At 50.5% G+C, this 16,355-nt stretch overlaps 1 protein-coding gene across 4 annotated transcripts in view; it reads left to right on the top strand.

Moving 5' to 3' along the window:
- DMAP1 (DNA methyltransferase 1 associated protein 1) overlaps positions 1 to 16,355 on the top strand; it is a 48,761-nt gene that overhangs the window by 24,579 nt on the left and 7,827 nt on the right. For 2 of the 4 annotated variants that reach the window (XM_068141578.1, XM_068141581.1), the window contains exons 9-10: positions 9,024 to 9,096; positions 11,052 to 11,335. In XM_068141578.1, the coding sequence (XP_067997679.1) occupies positions 9,024 to 9,096; positions 11,052 to 11,335 (357 nt within the window). Of the gene's footprint in view, positions 1 to 9,023; positions 9,097 to 11,051 lie in introns of all 4 variants that reach the window. The other 2 variants (XM_068141580.1, XM_068141579.1) reach the window with 2 other exon arrangements.

Here is a 16,355-nt window from a genome sequence, read left to right on the forward strand (position 1 = left end):
AAACCTTGAAGACCTTGTTACCTGCACTGGTGAAAAGCCAGCTCATCCTGCTGAGACATTGATGCTCCAGGCTTTTTGGTTCCTTTAGGAAGTATCTTTTAGCTTTACCCCTTGAATCAGTGCTATAGGTGCAGAACAAGGCATTAATGTGTTAGGATCAGCCAGCTGCTACTTTGCCATGTGCCTGAGTGTGCTGTGCTTCTCTGGGATCTGTTGGCCTCTCTCACCCTTGATAGAGCTGTCACTTTGTATATTCCTCCAACAAGTAAAACTAGTTTAATTTACTGGGAGGATTCAAGTACAGCATTTGCAATTTTGCACAGTTGATTTGGCAGTTTGTGAGATCTCTCTGACTTCACTCCAAACCAACCCTTTACATGAGTTAGTATAGAAATATTTCCTTCTTAAAAGATTGGTTTATAGAATCAGTAAGGTTGGAAAAGACCTCAAAGATCATCAAGTCCAACCTGTCACCCAACACCTCATAACTACTGAACCATGGCACCAAGTGCTACGTCCAATCCCTTTTTGAACACCTCCAGGGATGGTGACTCCACCACCTCCCTGGGCAGCACATCCCAATGGCAAACAACTCTCTCTGTGAAGAACTTTCTCCTCACCTCAAGCCTAAACTTCCCCTGGTGCAGTTTGAGACTGTCCTCTTGTTCTGGTGCTGGTTACGTGGGAGAAGAGACCAACCCCCACCTGGCAACAACCTCCCTTCCGAGAGCAATAAAGTCTCCCCTGAGCCTCCTCTTCTCCAGGCTAAACAACCCCAGCTCCCTCAGCCTCTCCTTGTAGGGCTGTGCTCAAGGCCTCTCCTCAGCCTCGTTACCCTTCTCTGGACATGTTGAAGAGTCTCAGTGTCTTAAACTGAGGGGCCCAGAACTGGACACAGTACTCAAGGTGTGGCCTAACCATTGCTGAGTACAGGGGGACAATGACCTCCCTGCTCCTGCTATTTAGCATCATTGATGGAGCACAATGATGGTCATGTCCATTTCAGAGTGATGGCTCTGTCATGTGTTACATAGCACAGTAGAGATGGCATAGTGGTGGGACTCTGTTCTTATTGATCTTCAGTCTTGGTCTGGCAGGTCAGCAGGCAGTGATGTAAGAGATGGGGTCCATGGCTGTAAGCTGGGGCAGGAGGAAGCATTTATGTTTGCTGAGGCAGAGCAAACCTGTGCAATTTCAGACTTTTCTAGCATTTGCATATTTCCATTGCATTTGCCCATCTGCCTTCCATTGCAGAACTTCCCTTCTGAGAAGTTAAGCACTTCAGATTTCCAGGGGTGTACACATTCATATCTGAAATGGAATTTCTCTGGGGTTTGGGTTTTGTTTGTTTTGTTTATGCTTTTGTTTTTGAATCCCAGAGCTCTAAGGCTAAAGTACTTAGTGCAGTTCTTTCCTTCCTTGAGTCTTGAAACTCTGCAGGAGTGGAGGCTCTCTATTTCTGCACAGCAGAGCCATGCAGTCAGGGAAAGGTTGACCTTCTTTCCCCATCTTAAGCCAGAAAATGCAAAAAACCAACATGATTCATCTGAAGCTTTAGCACTGCTTCCCAGAAACACACTAAGCAATTCAGTACTCTAAAGATGTCCATGAAGAAAATTCATAATGAGAAAGTTTTCCTGCTGGTGAATTCCACAAAGAAGGTGGTTCTCAATGTCAGTGAGCTGACTAGGACAGTGCTGAACAACACCACCAGTGCTGCTGCATAAACCCAGAGTTTACAGCTGTACAGACACAGGTCAGGTGTGTGGAGGTATTGGGAAAGATTTTCCTTAAGGAAAAGATTGTCTCAAATTGAAAATAAAATGAAATGCAGCATCAGGGAGAGGATCACAGCACCACCAAGGTTGGAAGAGAGTACAGGGGAGGTATCCAAATAACCACTGATTAATTTTAAACCCCATGTATGCATGAGCCTGCAGTGTGCCCAGGCAGCCAAGAAGGCCAATGGCATCCTGGCCTGGATCAGGAACAGTGCGGCCAGCAGGAGCAGGGAGGTCATTCTGCCCCTGTACACTGCACTGGTTAGGCCACACCTTGAGTCCTGTGTCCAGTTCTGGGCCCCTCAGTTTAGGAAGGAGGTTGACTTGCTGGAACGAGTCCAGAGAAGGGCAATGAAGTTAGTGAGGGGCTTGGAACACAGCCCTGTGAGGAGAGGCTGAGGGAGCTGGGGCTGCTTAGCCTGGAGAAGAGGAGGCTCAGAAGAGACCTTACTGCTCTCTACAACTACCTGAAGAGAGGTTGTAGACAGGTGGGGGTTGGTCTCTTCTCCCAGGAAGCCAGCACCAGAACAAGAGGACACAGTCTCAAGCTGTGCCAGGGGAGGTTTAGGCTGGATGTCAGGAAGAAATTATTCATAGAGAGAGTGATTGCCCATTGGAATGGGCTGCCTGGGGAGGTGGTGGAGTTGCCATCATTGGAGGTGTTTAGGAGGAGACTTGATGGGGTGCTTGGTTGATTAGGTGGTGTTGGATGATGGGTTGGATGTGATGATCTTGAAGGTCTGGTCTGTTCTATTCTATTCATAGGCCAAAGAAAAGATTTCAGCACAAAATTGGGATTTAAAAAAAAAATAACCTTTTTGCTTTGTAAAGAGCACCAGAAATGGAGCATTTGTGAAGAAAGCATAAAAGTGAGAGCAGGTCATTTAAGATGGCCATATATGTATCCTCACACATGGCATGTATCATCACACATGGGACCTAGCTGACTCTCTGTACATCTTGCAGACCTGTTCCCTTCCTAGTGCGGATCACTGTGACAGTCTCTACCTGCCAGGTGAAGATGCTGTAAGACAGAACAGGGGCCTGTGCTGTAGGCTCTGCTATTACTTAGACTTCATTACTCCTCCAAAATATACTCAAAAGCATTTGCAGCTGTGCTTGATATGGACATGCTGGGATGTGTCCAGAGAAGAGCCACGAGGATGATCAGAGGGCTGGAGCACCTCTCCTGTGAGGACAGACTGAAGGAGTTGGGGCTGTTCAGTCTGGAGAAGAGAAGGCTCTGAGGTGACCTAATTGTGGCCTTCCAGTATCTGAAGGGGGCCTACAGGAAGGCTGGGGAGGGACTTCTCAGGATCTCAGGTAGTGATAGGACTAGGGGGAATGGAATGAAGCTGGAGGTGGGGAGATTCAGGCTGGATGTGAGGAGGAGGTTCTTCCCCATGAGAGTGGTGAAGCCCTGGAATGGGTTGTCCAGGGAGGTGGTCGGGGCGCTGTCCCTGGAGGTGTTTAAGCCCAGGCTGGACGAGGCTCTGGCCAGCCTGATCTAGTGTGGGGTGTCCCTGCCCATGGCAGGGGGGTTGGAACTAGATGATCCTTGTGGTCCCTTCCAACCCTGGCTGATTCTGTGATTAGAAGTTCCAGCATAAACCATGAAAGCCGAATGGCACACAGAAATAAATGAACCAAGTCTGTTTGGGGAAGCTACCTCTTCAGTTATTTCTTATCATGTTTGTTCATTGAATGAATTTTGCCAATTAGCAATTAATTTGCAGTAGGTCTCCTAGTCATTAGTGTGAATTAGCAAGGTTTTGTTGGCAGAATGTTTCTCACATGAAATAAAAATCCTGCATCATTCAAAACCTCAAGGGTGCTCTGTGGTGAGACCCTCTGCAGAAATTGAACTGCTCAGGGGCAACCACAAGCTTCCTGACTGCTGTGAAAGCGTGGTGGATGCTCTGTCCAACTTTTGAAGCTGCTTAGCCCTGAGCAGCTGTCCCTCAGGGAAGAGCAGTCTGGGTTGGTACTACTGTACTCTGTGCTGCTTAGTCCAAGTGCATGCCGGCAGAGGCTGTGCATCCCAGGATCAGTTCATAGTATCATAGTATCATTCAGGGTTGGAAGGGACCACAAGGATCATCTAGTTCCAACCCCGTTCCATGGGCAGGGACACCCCACACTACATCAGGCTGGACAGAGCCTCATCCAGCCTGGGCTTATACACCTCCAGGGACGGCGCCCCAACCACCTCCCTGGACAACCCATTCCAGGGCTTCACCACTCTCATGGTGAAGAACTTCCTCCTCACATCCAGCCTGAATCTCCCCACCTCCAGCTTCATTCCATTCCCCCTAGTCCTATCACTACCTGAGATTCTGAGAAGTCCCTCCCCAGCCCTGCTGTAGGCCCCCTTCAGATGCTGGAAGGCCACACTAAGGTCACCTCAGAGCCTTCTCTTCTCCAGACTGAACAGCCCCAACTCCTTCAGTCTGTCCTCATAGGAGAGGTGCTCCAGCCCTCTGATCATCCTTGTGGCCCTTCTCTGGACACATTCCAGCACCTCCAGATCCCTCTTGTAATAGGGGCTCCAGAACTGGAGGCAGTACTCCAGGTGGGGTCTCACCAGAGCTGAGTAGAGGGGGAGGATCACCTCCCTCGACCTGCTGGCCACACTTCTCTTGATGCAGGCCAGGATCTGATTGACTTTCTGGGCTGCAAGTGCACACTGAGAGCTCCTGGTGAGCTTCTCATCCACCAGCACCCCCAAGTCTCTCTCCTCAGGGCTGCTTTCCAGCCAGTCCCTGCCCAGCCTGGATTTGTGCCTGGGATTGCCTCGACCCAGATGCAGGACCCTGCAGTTGGTCTTGTTGAACCTCATGAGGTTGGCTTGTGCCCACCTCTCCAGCCTGTCAAGGTCCCTCTGGATGGCCTCCCTTCCCTCCAGCGTGTCTGCTGCACTACACAGCTTGGTGTCATCAGCAAACTTGCTGAGGGTGCACTCAATGCCACTGTCCATGGCACCGACATGAGGCTCCTCTCTGCATAGGTAGGCTCTGGTACTGTGGCCCCATTGTGTTGATTCACACAATTTTCTGTAGCTCTTTATTTATTTTTCTCTTGGTAGATGCTGTTCCTGTGTTTAATGCAGGTTGTTTATAGGGAGGACAAAGGATTACAGTCCTTAAATCAAAAGCGGTGTCGGCGTAATTATAAACGCAGGCTGGTGTTGCAAAGAGGGCTGTGGGGAGAGGCTGTCAGAGGAGAGGAGCATCCAAAATATAGTAACCTCAAAAATCCTGTCTAATCAGCTTTCTGACGGGAGCAATCTGTTTCCCAGGTATTATTATTATGTAGGGACTCTAAAGATAATAAATAACAATAATAGTCTGGTATAAGGAAGGAAAGAAAAGGGCAAATGCCATTCACCTCGGAAGCGGTGGCTGCTGGCTGGAGTTCTCTGAGGGACATAATTTTCCTCAGCCCCTGTGGAGGACTTGATCCATGACAACACCAAGAGGGGTTTGGAACACAAGCCCTGTGAGGAGAGGCTGAGGGAGCTGGGGTTGCTTAGCCTGCAGAAGAGGAGGCTCAGGGCAGATCTTATTGCTCTCTACAACTACCTGAAGGGAGGTTGTAGACAGGCGGAGGTTGGTCTCTTCTCCCAGGCAGCCAGCACCAGAACAAGAGGACACAGTCTCAGGCTGTGCCAGGGGAGGTTTAGGCTGCAGGTTAGGAAGAAGTTCTACACAGAGAGAGTGATTGCCCATTGGAATGGGCTGCCTGGGAGGTGGTGGAGTCACCATCACTGGAGGTGTTCAGGAGGAGACTTGACAGGGTGCTTGGTTGCATGGTTTAGTTGATTAGGTGGTGTTGGATGATAGGTTGGATGCAGTGATCTCGAAGGTCTCTTCCAACCTGGTTGGTTTATTCTAAGATCCCAGGAGCTGTGGTGTAAGCAATGATACTGCCCTGAGTGGTGCTTTCATTACACACAGATATGGCCTACAGAAACCACACATCCCAGTGGAGGCATCTTGAGGCAGAGAGCTTGCTCTGTGCCGTTGGCTGGGATCTCTGCTCCTGCTGATTATCTCCTTCCTCAGGAATGAGGGCAGGTGATATGCTGCTTCCAGCACTTGGGTGCATCTCTGGACCTCTATTTCAAAGCCTCAAACAAAGAAGGGCTTGCTGAAGCAAGCTTGGGCTTATCAGAGCTGTACAGGACATGGAGGCTTGTCTCCTGCTAGCACCAGCCCAGTTAACGGACCCTGGCTAACAGATTATCAGCAGCATTTGAGTAATAGACTGCTCATTTAGTTTTAATACATTTTGCATAGAGAGCAATCAGCCTTCATCAGTCTTAGAGATGAATTGGCTTAGCCAGCTAAATTCTAAAGATATTAGTCTGACAGCAGCCACATAAATCATAACATTTTCTTAATGATGGCAAAATTAAAATATACTCTTGCTTTGAGAAGCCAATGAAGCCTTCCTGTTTGCAGACCAGATCCTCCTGCCTGAATTAAAAGGAAGCTTAATTGATGTGTTTTTAAACTAAACTCACGGCCCTGCTCCTCCTGAGCATCTCCAGCATTCCTTTCTTTGAAGTTAAATCAATTTGTCCTGCCTCTCCCTGCCTCCATCCTCTTTTTGGAGTGTCAGGGAAGACCTTGGTTTGGTATTCCTTGACCAGAATCCTGTGGGGAGTAGCATCACAGTTGAAGGCTTTGCCAGGTTATTCATTTGTGTTGCCAGTAGTTCCACGAGCTAGTGGAAACCTCCTAGGAGAAAAGCTTGTGCTCTTCCTCTGACCAACAAACCCAGACAAGGAGGTCTTGGCTAGCCTAGCCCAGCATGAGCTTTTCCTATTTCTTGTTCTTTGTTCCTGAAGCTGGCTTGAAGTACAGCATGCTTTTGCCAGCTGGTGTTTAACAGAAGGGAATCCTGCCTGTAGCCAGAAAGAGCGTGCTGCCGGTGTTAGGGGCAGGGGTGAAGACAACCTCTCAGGGCTGTGATAATCACACAAGGATTGTGTGCCCAGAGCTCCTCAGTGAGGAGGAGATGCTGGCCTCTGTTAACAATTTAAGTTCTACAAGTTAAGGCTGCCACTGTCTGATTATGTCAACCTGTAAGTCACCATTTTAAATGCCCAGTGGGGCAGGGAATCTTTCTGGACCAAGGCCTCAGAAATATCTTTCCAGTGCTCCAGGCTAACCATTCTGTGCCCTGCTGAGATGTGCTAAGTGACCTTGGCTTTCCACTGCTGGCTGCAGCATTGCATCCACCAAATAAACAGAAGCATTCCCTCTCCCAGTGGTTTGGACTTCCTTATCTTAGGGTTCTACCCTGTCCTGCTGCTGCTCAGCAAAGCCTGTGCAAAGCCTTCTGGGAAAACATGTTTTAGTGAGATTTTGCTCAAGTTAAAACTGGGGACCAAAGAGCTGACTTGAATCCAGAATACCTGATACCTTTGGCAGCCTTTCGTCTGCTAAAACAATCATTTTGTGATCAACTGTAAAGATTCAGTTTCTGAAGTATGAAATTGACTGCTGTGCACAAACCTCAGCTGTAAGCCAAAGACCCTCAGGGTACAGAACAGAGCAGAGGTGTACTGCAGTCCTTACCTGTGCTGGCTGTTTGCACAAGGATGGTTTTTCCTTGTCTCCTAGTCTCCTTTCTGATCCTCTGGATCAGGTTATTTCCTTAGAAATCCATCCCTGACAGTCTTCCTGATGGCTTTGCTGGAGTCTTGATTGTTGTGGTAATATCTAGCAAAAGGACTGGGTGCTTCTTATTGCATGCTGCATACCCTGGGGAGCTGCGTGGTGGGAAGGCAAATTTTCACAGCAGGCTCTGCATTGGGGTAGTGGAGCTGCTGTTGGGACATTCAGCCATAGCTGAGTTAAAGTTGGGTCTTTCACCATGTGGATATGTGTGCAGTGCTCCTGCCTTCAGAGGCATTAAGAAGTTCCAGATGGTCTCTTTTGGTGTGTGTTTGTTTAGTTGGGGCTTATTTTTTTGTGTTGGGGCAGTGGACCCTGGAGAAGATGGGCCTGATTTGGAAGGGTGATGTTGGGCTGTCTGTTCTGGGGAACTTCAGCCTGTGGCTTGTTAGTAAGGTAGCGATGGGACCCTCTGGTGAGCTCACCTCAGAGGCTAGTTTTGAGGTGCAGTGAAAAATGGCTTTTCCTTCAAGTCATTCCTAATCCAGTGTTAGGTTTGGTTGGTAGGTACTAGTGATCAGTAAGTGGTGTGCAGGATGGCTGCAGGGTGCTCTTGCCTCTTGGCTGTTCAGTGCCAAGTGGCCTGCCGGGCAGCTCGGATTGGTGATGCTGATCCTCAGGTGGAGGTGTGAGCTCACCTGGATGTGGAAGGACAGCCTATGCCTGTGTGCAGGAGGGTGTTTGACACTGTGATGTTGAGGGTTGTTTCTTTCCTGGTCTGTTTTCTAGCATTGCTGAGGCAAGAAAATGATTTAGTTCATTCTTGGGTATATTTGCAGGGCTCAGAAACCTCTTCTCCCTGCCATATTGTGCCAGCACCATTTGTGCTGCTTGTAATCTAATAAATGCTTGGTCTGAGCAGCTAGCACTCCTGCTAGAGCCCAAATGAATGCAGAGGAAGGACCCTGCTAAGTGTATGCATTCTTCCTCTCCTGGCCAGCTCCAATTCCCTTTCATAGCTCACATCTGATGCTTCCTCTCTCACCTAGCCCCTTAGCTCCGATGTAAATGTGTGTTCACACTTCCGCCAGTCAAGTAACTGTGCTCTCTCTGTCTCTCCCCTTTGTTATAAAGCCTGCTCTGTAAATGAATCCCACAGGTCTGGGGCTCAGCAGGTAAAAGGAGAAGTGAGTCTGTTAGCGCATGAGTCTAATCAGGCCGGCTAAAGCGAATAAAGTAGGGCAGCGTTGCACATTAGCTGCTGTGTAAATGAGCCCTTTGATGGGCTGGGCACCGCGGGAGAGGGTTTGAAGCCAAGAAGAACTTTTGTTGTTAATTCAGTGACACATGGAAGCTGTAAAACAGCGTGTCTTGCACACACACGAGAGGGGAAAATAAAAGCCATCACGACCGGGCTTTTCAATGCCTGCCCTCGGACCTAGTCAGAAAACTTTCAGCCCCTGTCTCCCTCTCTTACCACTTGATTTTCCTTTCTCTCCCTTTCTTTTTTTTGTTCCCCCTGCACTATAAAAAGAAAAGCTCTCTTGCCTTTTGAACTAGACGGCTGTGAGTGAGGGCTATCTCTGAGCTGTGTGGCTCTGTTACCTTTGTGTTCCAGATGAAACTGCCGAGCTCGGTGGGACAGAAGAAGATTAAAGCCCTGGAGCAGATGCTGATGGAACTCGGAGTAGGTGAGTAAAGGGGGCACGCGAGAGAGAAAGAGACACACAGAGCTAGCCTTTGTTCTCGAGATGGGCTATTTTTTCCCCCTAGTAATACAGCCAGTTTCTTGAATAACAGTATGTGAATGGTTTTTAAAATATTTTATGTGTTTAAAAAAAAGAGAGAGAGAGAGAGAGAGAGAGGGTAAAAGCCAGAACAAGATGCACAGGGCTCTCTTTTTTTTTTTCCTCCCAGTAGAAAAATGTTTTAAAAGAGCCTTTGTTTCTCTCTTGTTTGGGCCCTTTTTAACCATCAAGAGAAGCAGCACAGTATTAGGAAGGCAAATCTCAGCCTTGCCAGGAGAGGTACTTCTAAGCGTGTTAGTGACCACGGCATATGCATTGTTCAGGGCTGCCCTGTCTTCTTTTCAAGCTTCCTTTCCTCTTAATTTACTGCTCTCGGTGGCAAGTCCAAAATGCGCCTGGGACTGCTCATCCCCCCTTTATAGGTTGCCTGCTGTGTGAAAATCTGGAGCATCTCTGCTGAAAGGCAAGTAAACACACACCCCGCACTCTTGAACTCCAGTGTCTTAGCAGCAGAGAGAAGGGTTCACTTACCGTGTGCAGTACCCACTCGCTCCTAGCTAGAGGGGAAGTGCAGCCCACGGCTAGCTGCTGCCCTCCATGCGGTGGGTACAGTTTGCAGGTACTACAAGTCCCAGCATGCAGTGCCCCTTGATTAGACACCTGATGGTCCCCTTTTCCCCCACTGTGGCTGGGGGGATTTTTAAAAACAGAAGAAAAGAAAAAAGGAAAAAAATATCCAAAAAGGCTGATTGCTGATTTACAGGAGATTACTGAGCCTGTTTCCAGCACTGCCTCTCTTAACTCTTGCCAGGTTTTTGGGCCAGCTGGTTTATGGATCGATAACGTTGTCTCCTCAGAGACTGCACACAGTTCTGAAGGCCTTATGTGGCTGGTGGAAGTGGCCCAGCCAGGGTGGTTTCCCCTTTCGGCACTAAAAATAAGCCAGTTACCTGCTTTGCTTGCTGGGGAAGCCTTGGGGAAGGAGTGCCTCTTAGAGCTCACTTTCCACAGAGATAAGGAGGGTTCCTGACTCGCCACTCCTGCCTTACAAAACACAGGTATCTTCAGGGCTCCCTGGTGCTCCAGCTCTGCTCCGCGTTGGAGTGCGGAAACACTCCTGGGCTTTGTGGGGGTGAACACAGTACTAGCGGGAAGGGGTCGTGAGGGCAGCCCTGTGGAGGCAGGGCTACTGCTGTAATACCAGGCCAAACACAGAGAGCTTCACCCTTTTATTCTCCAGAACATGCAGCTTTTGCTGACTTTGTGTGCAGGTGATGGACTGCAGCAGAATGCCAGGTGTGGGGCAGTGATCTGCCAGACTCTGCTCAGGTCTGCATTAAAACATGTCAGTAACACAGCAGCAGAGCAATTCTCTGCCTCAGTCCTACCCTGGGAGGAGTAACAAGAGAGGCAAAGGAGCTCATCCTGTCCACCTCTTGTTAGTGAAGGTGTAGGAAACAGCAGGAACTCTTCTGTCTTCTGCAGCAGCGTATGAGGACTTGTTTCCAAGTCTGAGTTCCCTTTGTATGACTTAATGGGTAGCAGGGTTCAGTCATCTGATTTCATCTGCTTCTTACATCATCTTTCACTTTCTGATTCCTGGGCTTTCACAGAATCATTAAACTTGGAAAACACCTCTAAGATCATGAAGTCCAACTGTCAGCCCAACACTACCATGACCACTAAACCATGTCCCAAATGTTCATCCTTAGTCCTTGGTCAGAGCCAAAGCACAGCCTGGAAATAACAGGTCTCCAGCCAGCACGTGATCCATGTGGTGGGAGTGAGGCTCCATGTGTGTCTTTGTGGGAGTGAATGGCCAGCCAGGACCTTTACAGGCATCTGCTGTTGTGGGGTTGCAGGTCTGGGTGTTTAACAGAACCCATTTTTCTCCCTAGATCTCAACCCTATGCCTACAGAGGAGATTGTGCAGATGTTCAATGAGCTGCGGAGTGACCTGGTGCTGCTGTACGAGTTGAAGCAAGCCTTTGCCAACTGCGAATACGAGCTGCAGATGTTACGGCACCGCTATGAGGCCCTGGCCAAGGCTGGCAGTATTGGCTCCCTCAGTGCAGAAGGCGCCCATCCGGATGGCCAGGCAGGGCTCAGCATGGAGGAGGGCAAGGGAGATGTCAAGGACCAGATCATTGATGTAGTAGGAGCGCCACTGACCCCCAACTCGGTGAGAAGGAAGGTTGGGGGGGCAGAACAGGGAGCCCTCAGGTCTCCGACGCAGATGCCCTGACGAGCGCTGGGGATGCTGCCCTGCTCTCCCTCCAGGCGTGCGTGTCCAGGGGAGTGTGCAGCACGCCTCTTCTCCCCAGGTCCCAGTGCTTCTCTCTGGGCACGTCTCCTGTTCTGGACAGTGTTCTTGGTGCTATAAGGTGGGGTCAGCAGTGCTTTCTACATCCTGCATGCAGGCAGATGGCTTGATATGTGTGCCGCTGTGGACCAAAGTAAAGCTTTGGGTGAGGAGAGCTTGCCCTAGGACAACACAATGATGCCAGTACAGCTGCAGGCCTGAGGCATTTTCCTTCTAGACACAGCCCCATAAGGGTTCCCTAAGAGAGAAGCATGTAGGGAAAGCAGGTTTGAGATGACGAGCCCGAAGCTGCCCAAATCCCTGGCATCAAACAGTAGCCCTGCCTGGAGCAGGAAGCTTGGGAAGTACAGGTATTTGAAGAACAAAGAGATCTTTTTGTACCCTACTTCCATGGCTGAGGAAGGAGAGTCAAAGCTAGGGTTTCTTCTACTGCAAGCCCTGTAACAATGTCCTGGTCATGTACCTCTGCAGGATGTGTATCACCAACCTCTCCTCCATGCCTCCATGTGGGCAGGCTACCCAGCCCCTCACCACTGCCTCAGGCCCAAGGATGTGCCTAGGGTTGCTTTCCCCTCTGTGCAGTCCCCTGGCCCTGCTGACCTGAACTCCCTGGTGAAAGCTGCCCATCTCCACACAGTGGCATCACCAATGCCTCAGACATGCTGCTCCTGGTAGAAGCACAGACCCTCACTTTCTAAGATGTGCACTGTACTGCAGGCTGTCGAGAACACCTTATCTGTCCATGGCAGAGGCCACACGTTAATCTGGATCTGAGTGATGTCCTGTTTGATTGTGAAAAGGAAGTGTTCTGCTGAGACAGGTTCATGTTTGCAAAGGAGTCTTCTGAATTTTTTCTTCTCCCTGCATTCAATCCGAAATCTCACCCCTCCCTGTGGTCTGGAGTGTCCTGGCTTGCAGCCTCTTTGGGTTGATTCACAACATGCTTGCTCTCCCTTAAGCCCTTGCTCGCTGGGAAGGTGGCAGAGGTGATGGTGGTGGCCGTGGCCATGGCTGTGGGAGGAGGGAGCCCACGAGTGTGTTTCTGACCACTTTGTTCCTCGGTGCCACCTTCTGGGATTGGGAACAAAGAGGGGGGCTCAGGCAGCACAGAGAGGGTTAAACTGACCTGGTCTCTGACATATTTGAAAGAAATATAATCAAGTTAATTCACTGCAAGGCAAATTCAGTACCTAAAGGGCCCCCATGTTAAATACAGCACTGACCTTTACCGGCTGATTACACAAAGACGACACAATTAGATTAGTCCAAGACAAAAGGTCAAGCACATTCACACTGTGACCATTTTATGCTACCTTTTGAGGGGGGGGGGAAATTACATCCCAGCTGGAGGGATATCCTGGAGAGGAGGGGAATGGGCCTGCTATCCCACGTTCTGCCTGGCTCAGGTTTGTCTGGGGACTTAGCCAGGGCCTGGTACTGTGCTTGCCCTAAACTTTTCCTGTGCTTCTGAAGAAAGTGGCACTGGGAGAGACCGGCAGCCTGTGGCCCACAATCAGGTTTTCCAAGGATGGGCTGAGCTTGGTGGAGGCTGCATGTTGGTGATGCTACCTGCCCTGTCCAGAGCTGGCAGGAGCAGCCCCAGTGCCTCTCGCTCAGCATTGTGATCTCTGAAACATTGGTGGGCTGGGGTCAGCTCTGAGAAGTGGAGTGGCTGTGGGGTTGCTGGCTGGTTGGAGTGTGTGTATGTGTCCCTGCACAGCAGTAACCTTGAGTTGTCCAAGGCCCTGGAGTGATGGGAACAGTGCAGGAGGGCCCAGGGCGTAGTGCTGAGAAAGCAGCCTGCCCCTGCAAGCCCAGTGCTTTCCCCATGCCTTGGAGTGCCTGCAGCTGGGGTAGCAATATTGGTAGTGCACTAAGCAGCTCTCTGCAGAGCAAGTGCTGTGTCCTGTGATGGCCTTTCCTTCCTTTGCCTTCTGCAGCCCTGCCCGTGGGTGCTTGTGGATGACACCTTGCCCTTCCCCTTGCAGAGGCTGCTTCAGTGGTTTGACCCTGCCATGCCAACCTTGAACTCCCCAGTTCAAGAGTGTGCTTTACAACTGAGCTGCTGGAGGCCCCTGGGGGCATTGTTTAATCTCCCTGCTTCAAATTCCTCTGAGCTGGAGAAGCCTGCTGCTTAGCACTGCCTCCATGGCACTCCACATGTTGGATTAAGCCTGGATTTGTTCAGCCTCCAAACCAGCTGCTCCCCTGAAGCCAGAGTTGATTCCCTGGAGAAGAGTATCTTGCTCCAGATGTTGGAGGGAGCGAGTGGCAAAGCCAGGAATAGGACTAGGAGTCCTGACTCCTGAGTCCTGCTTGATGTGCCTCGGTTCCTTCACAGGTATTGGAGTGGATGGGCAAAGACACACCAGGCTCTTGAGATACTGGTTGTGGCACCAGCTGGCTGCCGCCCTCCCCGTTGGCCAGCAGTGGGGACGGAGGACTTCTCAGCAGGGCATTTTATGCCAGTTTAGGAGAGGTGTCTGCATGTCTCAGCAGCGAGACCCTGTGGGGCCACAGGAAGCTTGGCCCTGTTCTGCCCTGATGTGTCCACTGCATTCCTCCTATCAGACAGCCTGCCCAGCCTCTCCTAGGGGCTGTGGTGTCCATTTGCTGACCATTAAAGCTGAGCTGGGATCCCCCCGGTGCCGTCTGCTGCTGACCCCGGTAGGGACTTTACTCGGGGCCTTTGGGAGGTGAAAGGTGAGCCGAACTCGGAACAAATTAGTTCCAAGCAGAAGTTCAGCCAGTTACTCCAGATTGGATGCTTTGATTTCCGCAACTCAGACTCCACTCAGTGATCTGTAATGAGTGACTCTCAGAAATCCTCACATTGCAGCACTTTGTTCCTGAGCTCACAAGTCAGCCCATTAATGGGTAAAGGAAAGGACCTTGAGTCTAAGAAGTCTCGAGTTCAGAGTCAGAATTATTTGACTTTTAAGCTTCCTTTATCTGAACTCCTGCTGACTTCTTGTTTTCTGAGCCTGTTTGAAAGCCAGAAGTTACATTGTTAAGATCAAACATTCTCTCTTTCCAGATGGAGTTACAATATCTGTCTTTTATATATATATATATATATTAATACATATACAGTGTATATATACCCGGGTGTGTATATATATTCCTCTCTCCTTTTTTTTTTTTATTTCTTATTTTAAATTGCTCTTTCCATTAAAAGGACCTAGACTGGGAGGCTCTTGTAAATTATAATGTAAAACATTTTTTTTTTGTAAGCAGACAGCTCCCCATTTTGCCCAAGGCAACGGGGATGGCTGCGCCAGGGAAGGCAATGGGAAGGTGATTAATACGAACCTGTGACATGTTTGAAAGATGGCTCTTTTGCCATATAAAGATTATCAAACACATGTGCTCTTCCCCCATTAATTCCACAGCCCTCCCAGGAAAGCCTCAAAGCCCAGCTCCTTTGTTTCCAGGATGGGGGGGGTGGGGGTGGGTTTCTTGTTTTTCAGACTGTACCTTTGGGTCCCCCCTCGGTTGCCACCTATTTGGTTTTTACGGGGCCTCTGCTCGCGCCGCTGCCTGGGTTCCCCGGGCCCCTTACGCCGCTGCTAATCGGCTCCCGCGCCGGCGGCCGCGCCGGGGCCTCTGACGAGCTCCGTGTGTGTTGTGTTTAACTTTCAGCCGTGCAAATTCCATGCTCTGTTTGCCGTCCGCCCAGCGCCTGGTGGGAATGGGGGGGACGGGCAGGGGGGCGCCTTCCTGCGGAGGGAGGCGGTGCAGCCTCCCGCCGTGCCGCCGTCACCAGCAGCACAGCCTGCGGGGACCGCAGCCCTGCAGGCCTGGCTCGTTTTAGAGAGCGTGTCAGCGCTGCCTTGTCCGTCCCCTGGCTGCTTGCTGTCCCAGGCAGTGGCTCTGCAGGCCTCTGGGGACGGGGTGGCTGCGGCCTGGGCACAGCAGGGACATGACCGTGGTCAGTCGTCGTGGCTGTGTGGCCACTGTCTGTAGTGGGGTGTGCAAAGTAGATGCTATCTTGCACTATGTAGTGGGGACCCTAGGGCTCTGGGACCCTAGGGCTCTGGCACCCTGTGTCCTGACAGCACCCGGAGTGCCTTACGGCTCTGGCATGCCTGGGGCACCCCACACACAAAGCCCAGCTTTTTGTGATGACCCTGCTGTGGTCTTGGCCACAGCATCTGAGCAGTGCTAGGCAGAGTCTCACCACAGTGCAGCAGTAGGGATAGGGCAATGATCTCCTTTTGGTGCAAATGGCCCCATCTTTCCTAAGGGCAGATTCAACCCTGGGACCTCATCAGTGGAGGGTGAAGCTCACCAGAGCCCACCAGTCTCTCTCAGGCTTATTGGAGTGTGCTGTCCAGAAAAAAGGTGTTATTTTGAGGAGCTGTGGTCAGGTATCAGCCTTCTCCTGTGCTCCTAGGCCACTTGATGGCAGGTCTGAATGGTGGAGGAGCATTTCCAAGGCTGGCTGTAGTACAGAGCTGCTGTGCTTCTCTCTCAAGGCTTTACTCATTACAGCTTGTTGCATGCCAGCTTGCTTGGTCAAGACTTCTGGGACCACTGTGTTGTTGCAGAGTTCAGCTCCTTTCTCCTGCTTGCTCACAGATCCAGTGCCACAAAGATGACCCATCCCAAAACCCTGTCTGTGTCAGGGAGGTGACATCCCCCAAGAGGGTGATAACCCAGCCCTTTGTCACTGCTGGCTTAGCTCTGCTCTCCTCTCATACAAGGACCTAGCTCTGCCTTCAGCCAGGCCAGTGGCACTGAAGTCCATTGGGCGCTGCCAGGTACGATGCTGGAGTGCCGTGGCCAGCTCCAAGACAGCCTCCAGGACAGGTGGGTGTGTTTGCTGTGACCTGAGTGCTCCCACCCACTGACCCTGCTTTTTCTTTTGTTTCCCATC

This window comes from Melanerpes formicivorus, unplaced genomic scaffold (genome assembly GCF_026170545.1).
Source record: "Melanerpes formicivorus ecotype bairdi unplaced genomic scaffold, bMelFor1.0.p_v2 SCAF_7, whole genome shotgun sequence".
In the NCBI taxonomy this organism is placed as follows: Eukaryota; Metazoa; Chordata; class Aves; order Piciformes; family Picidae; genus Melanerpes; species Melanerpes formicivorus.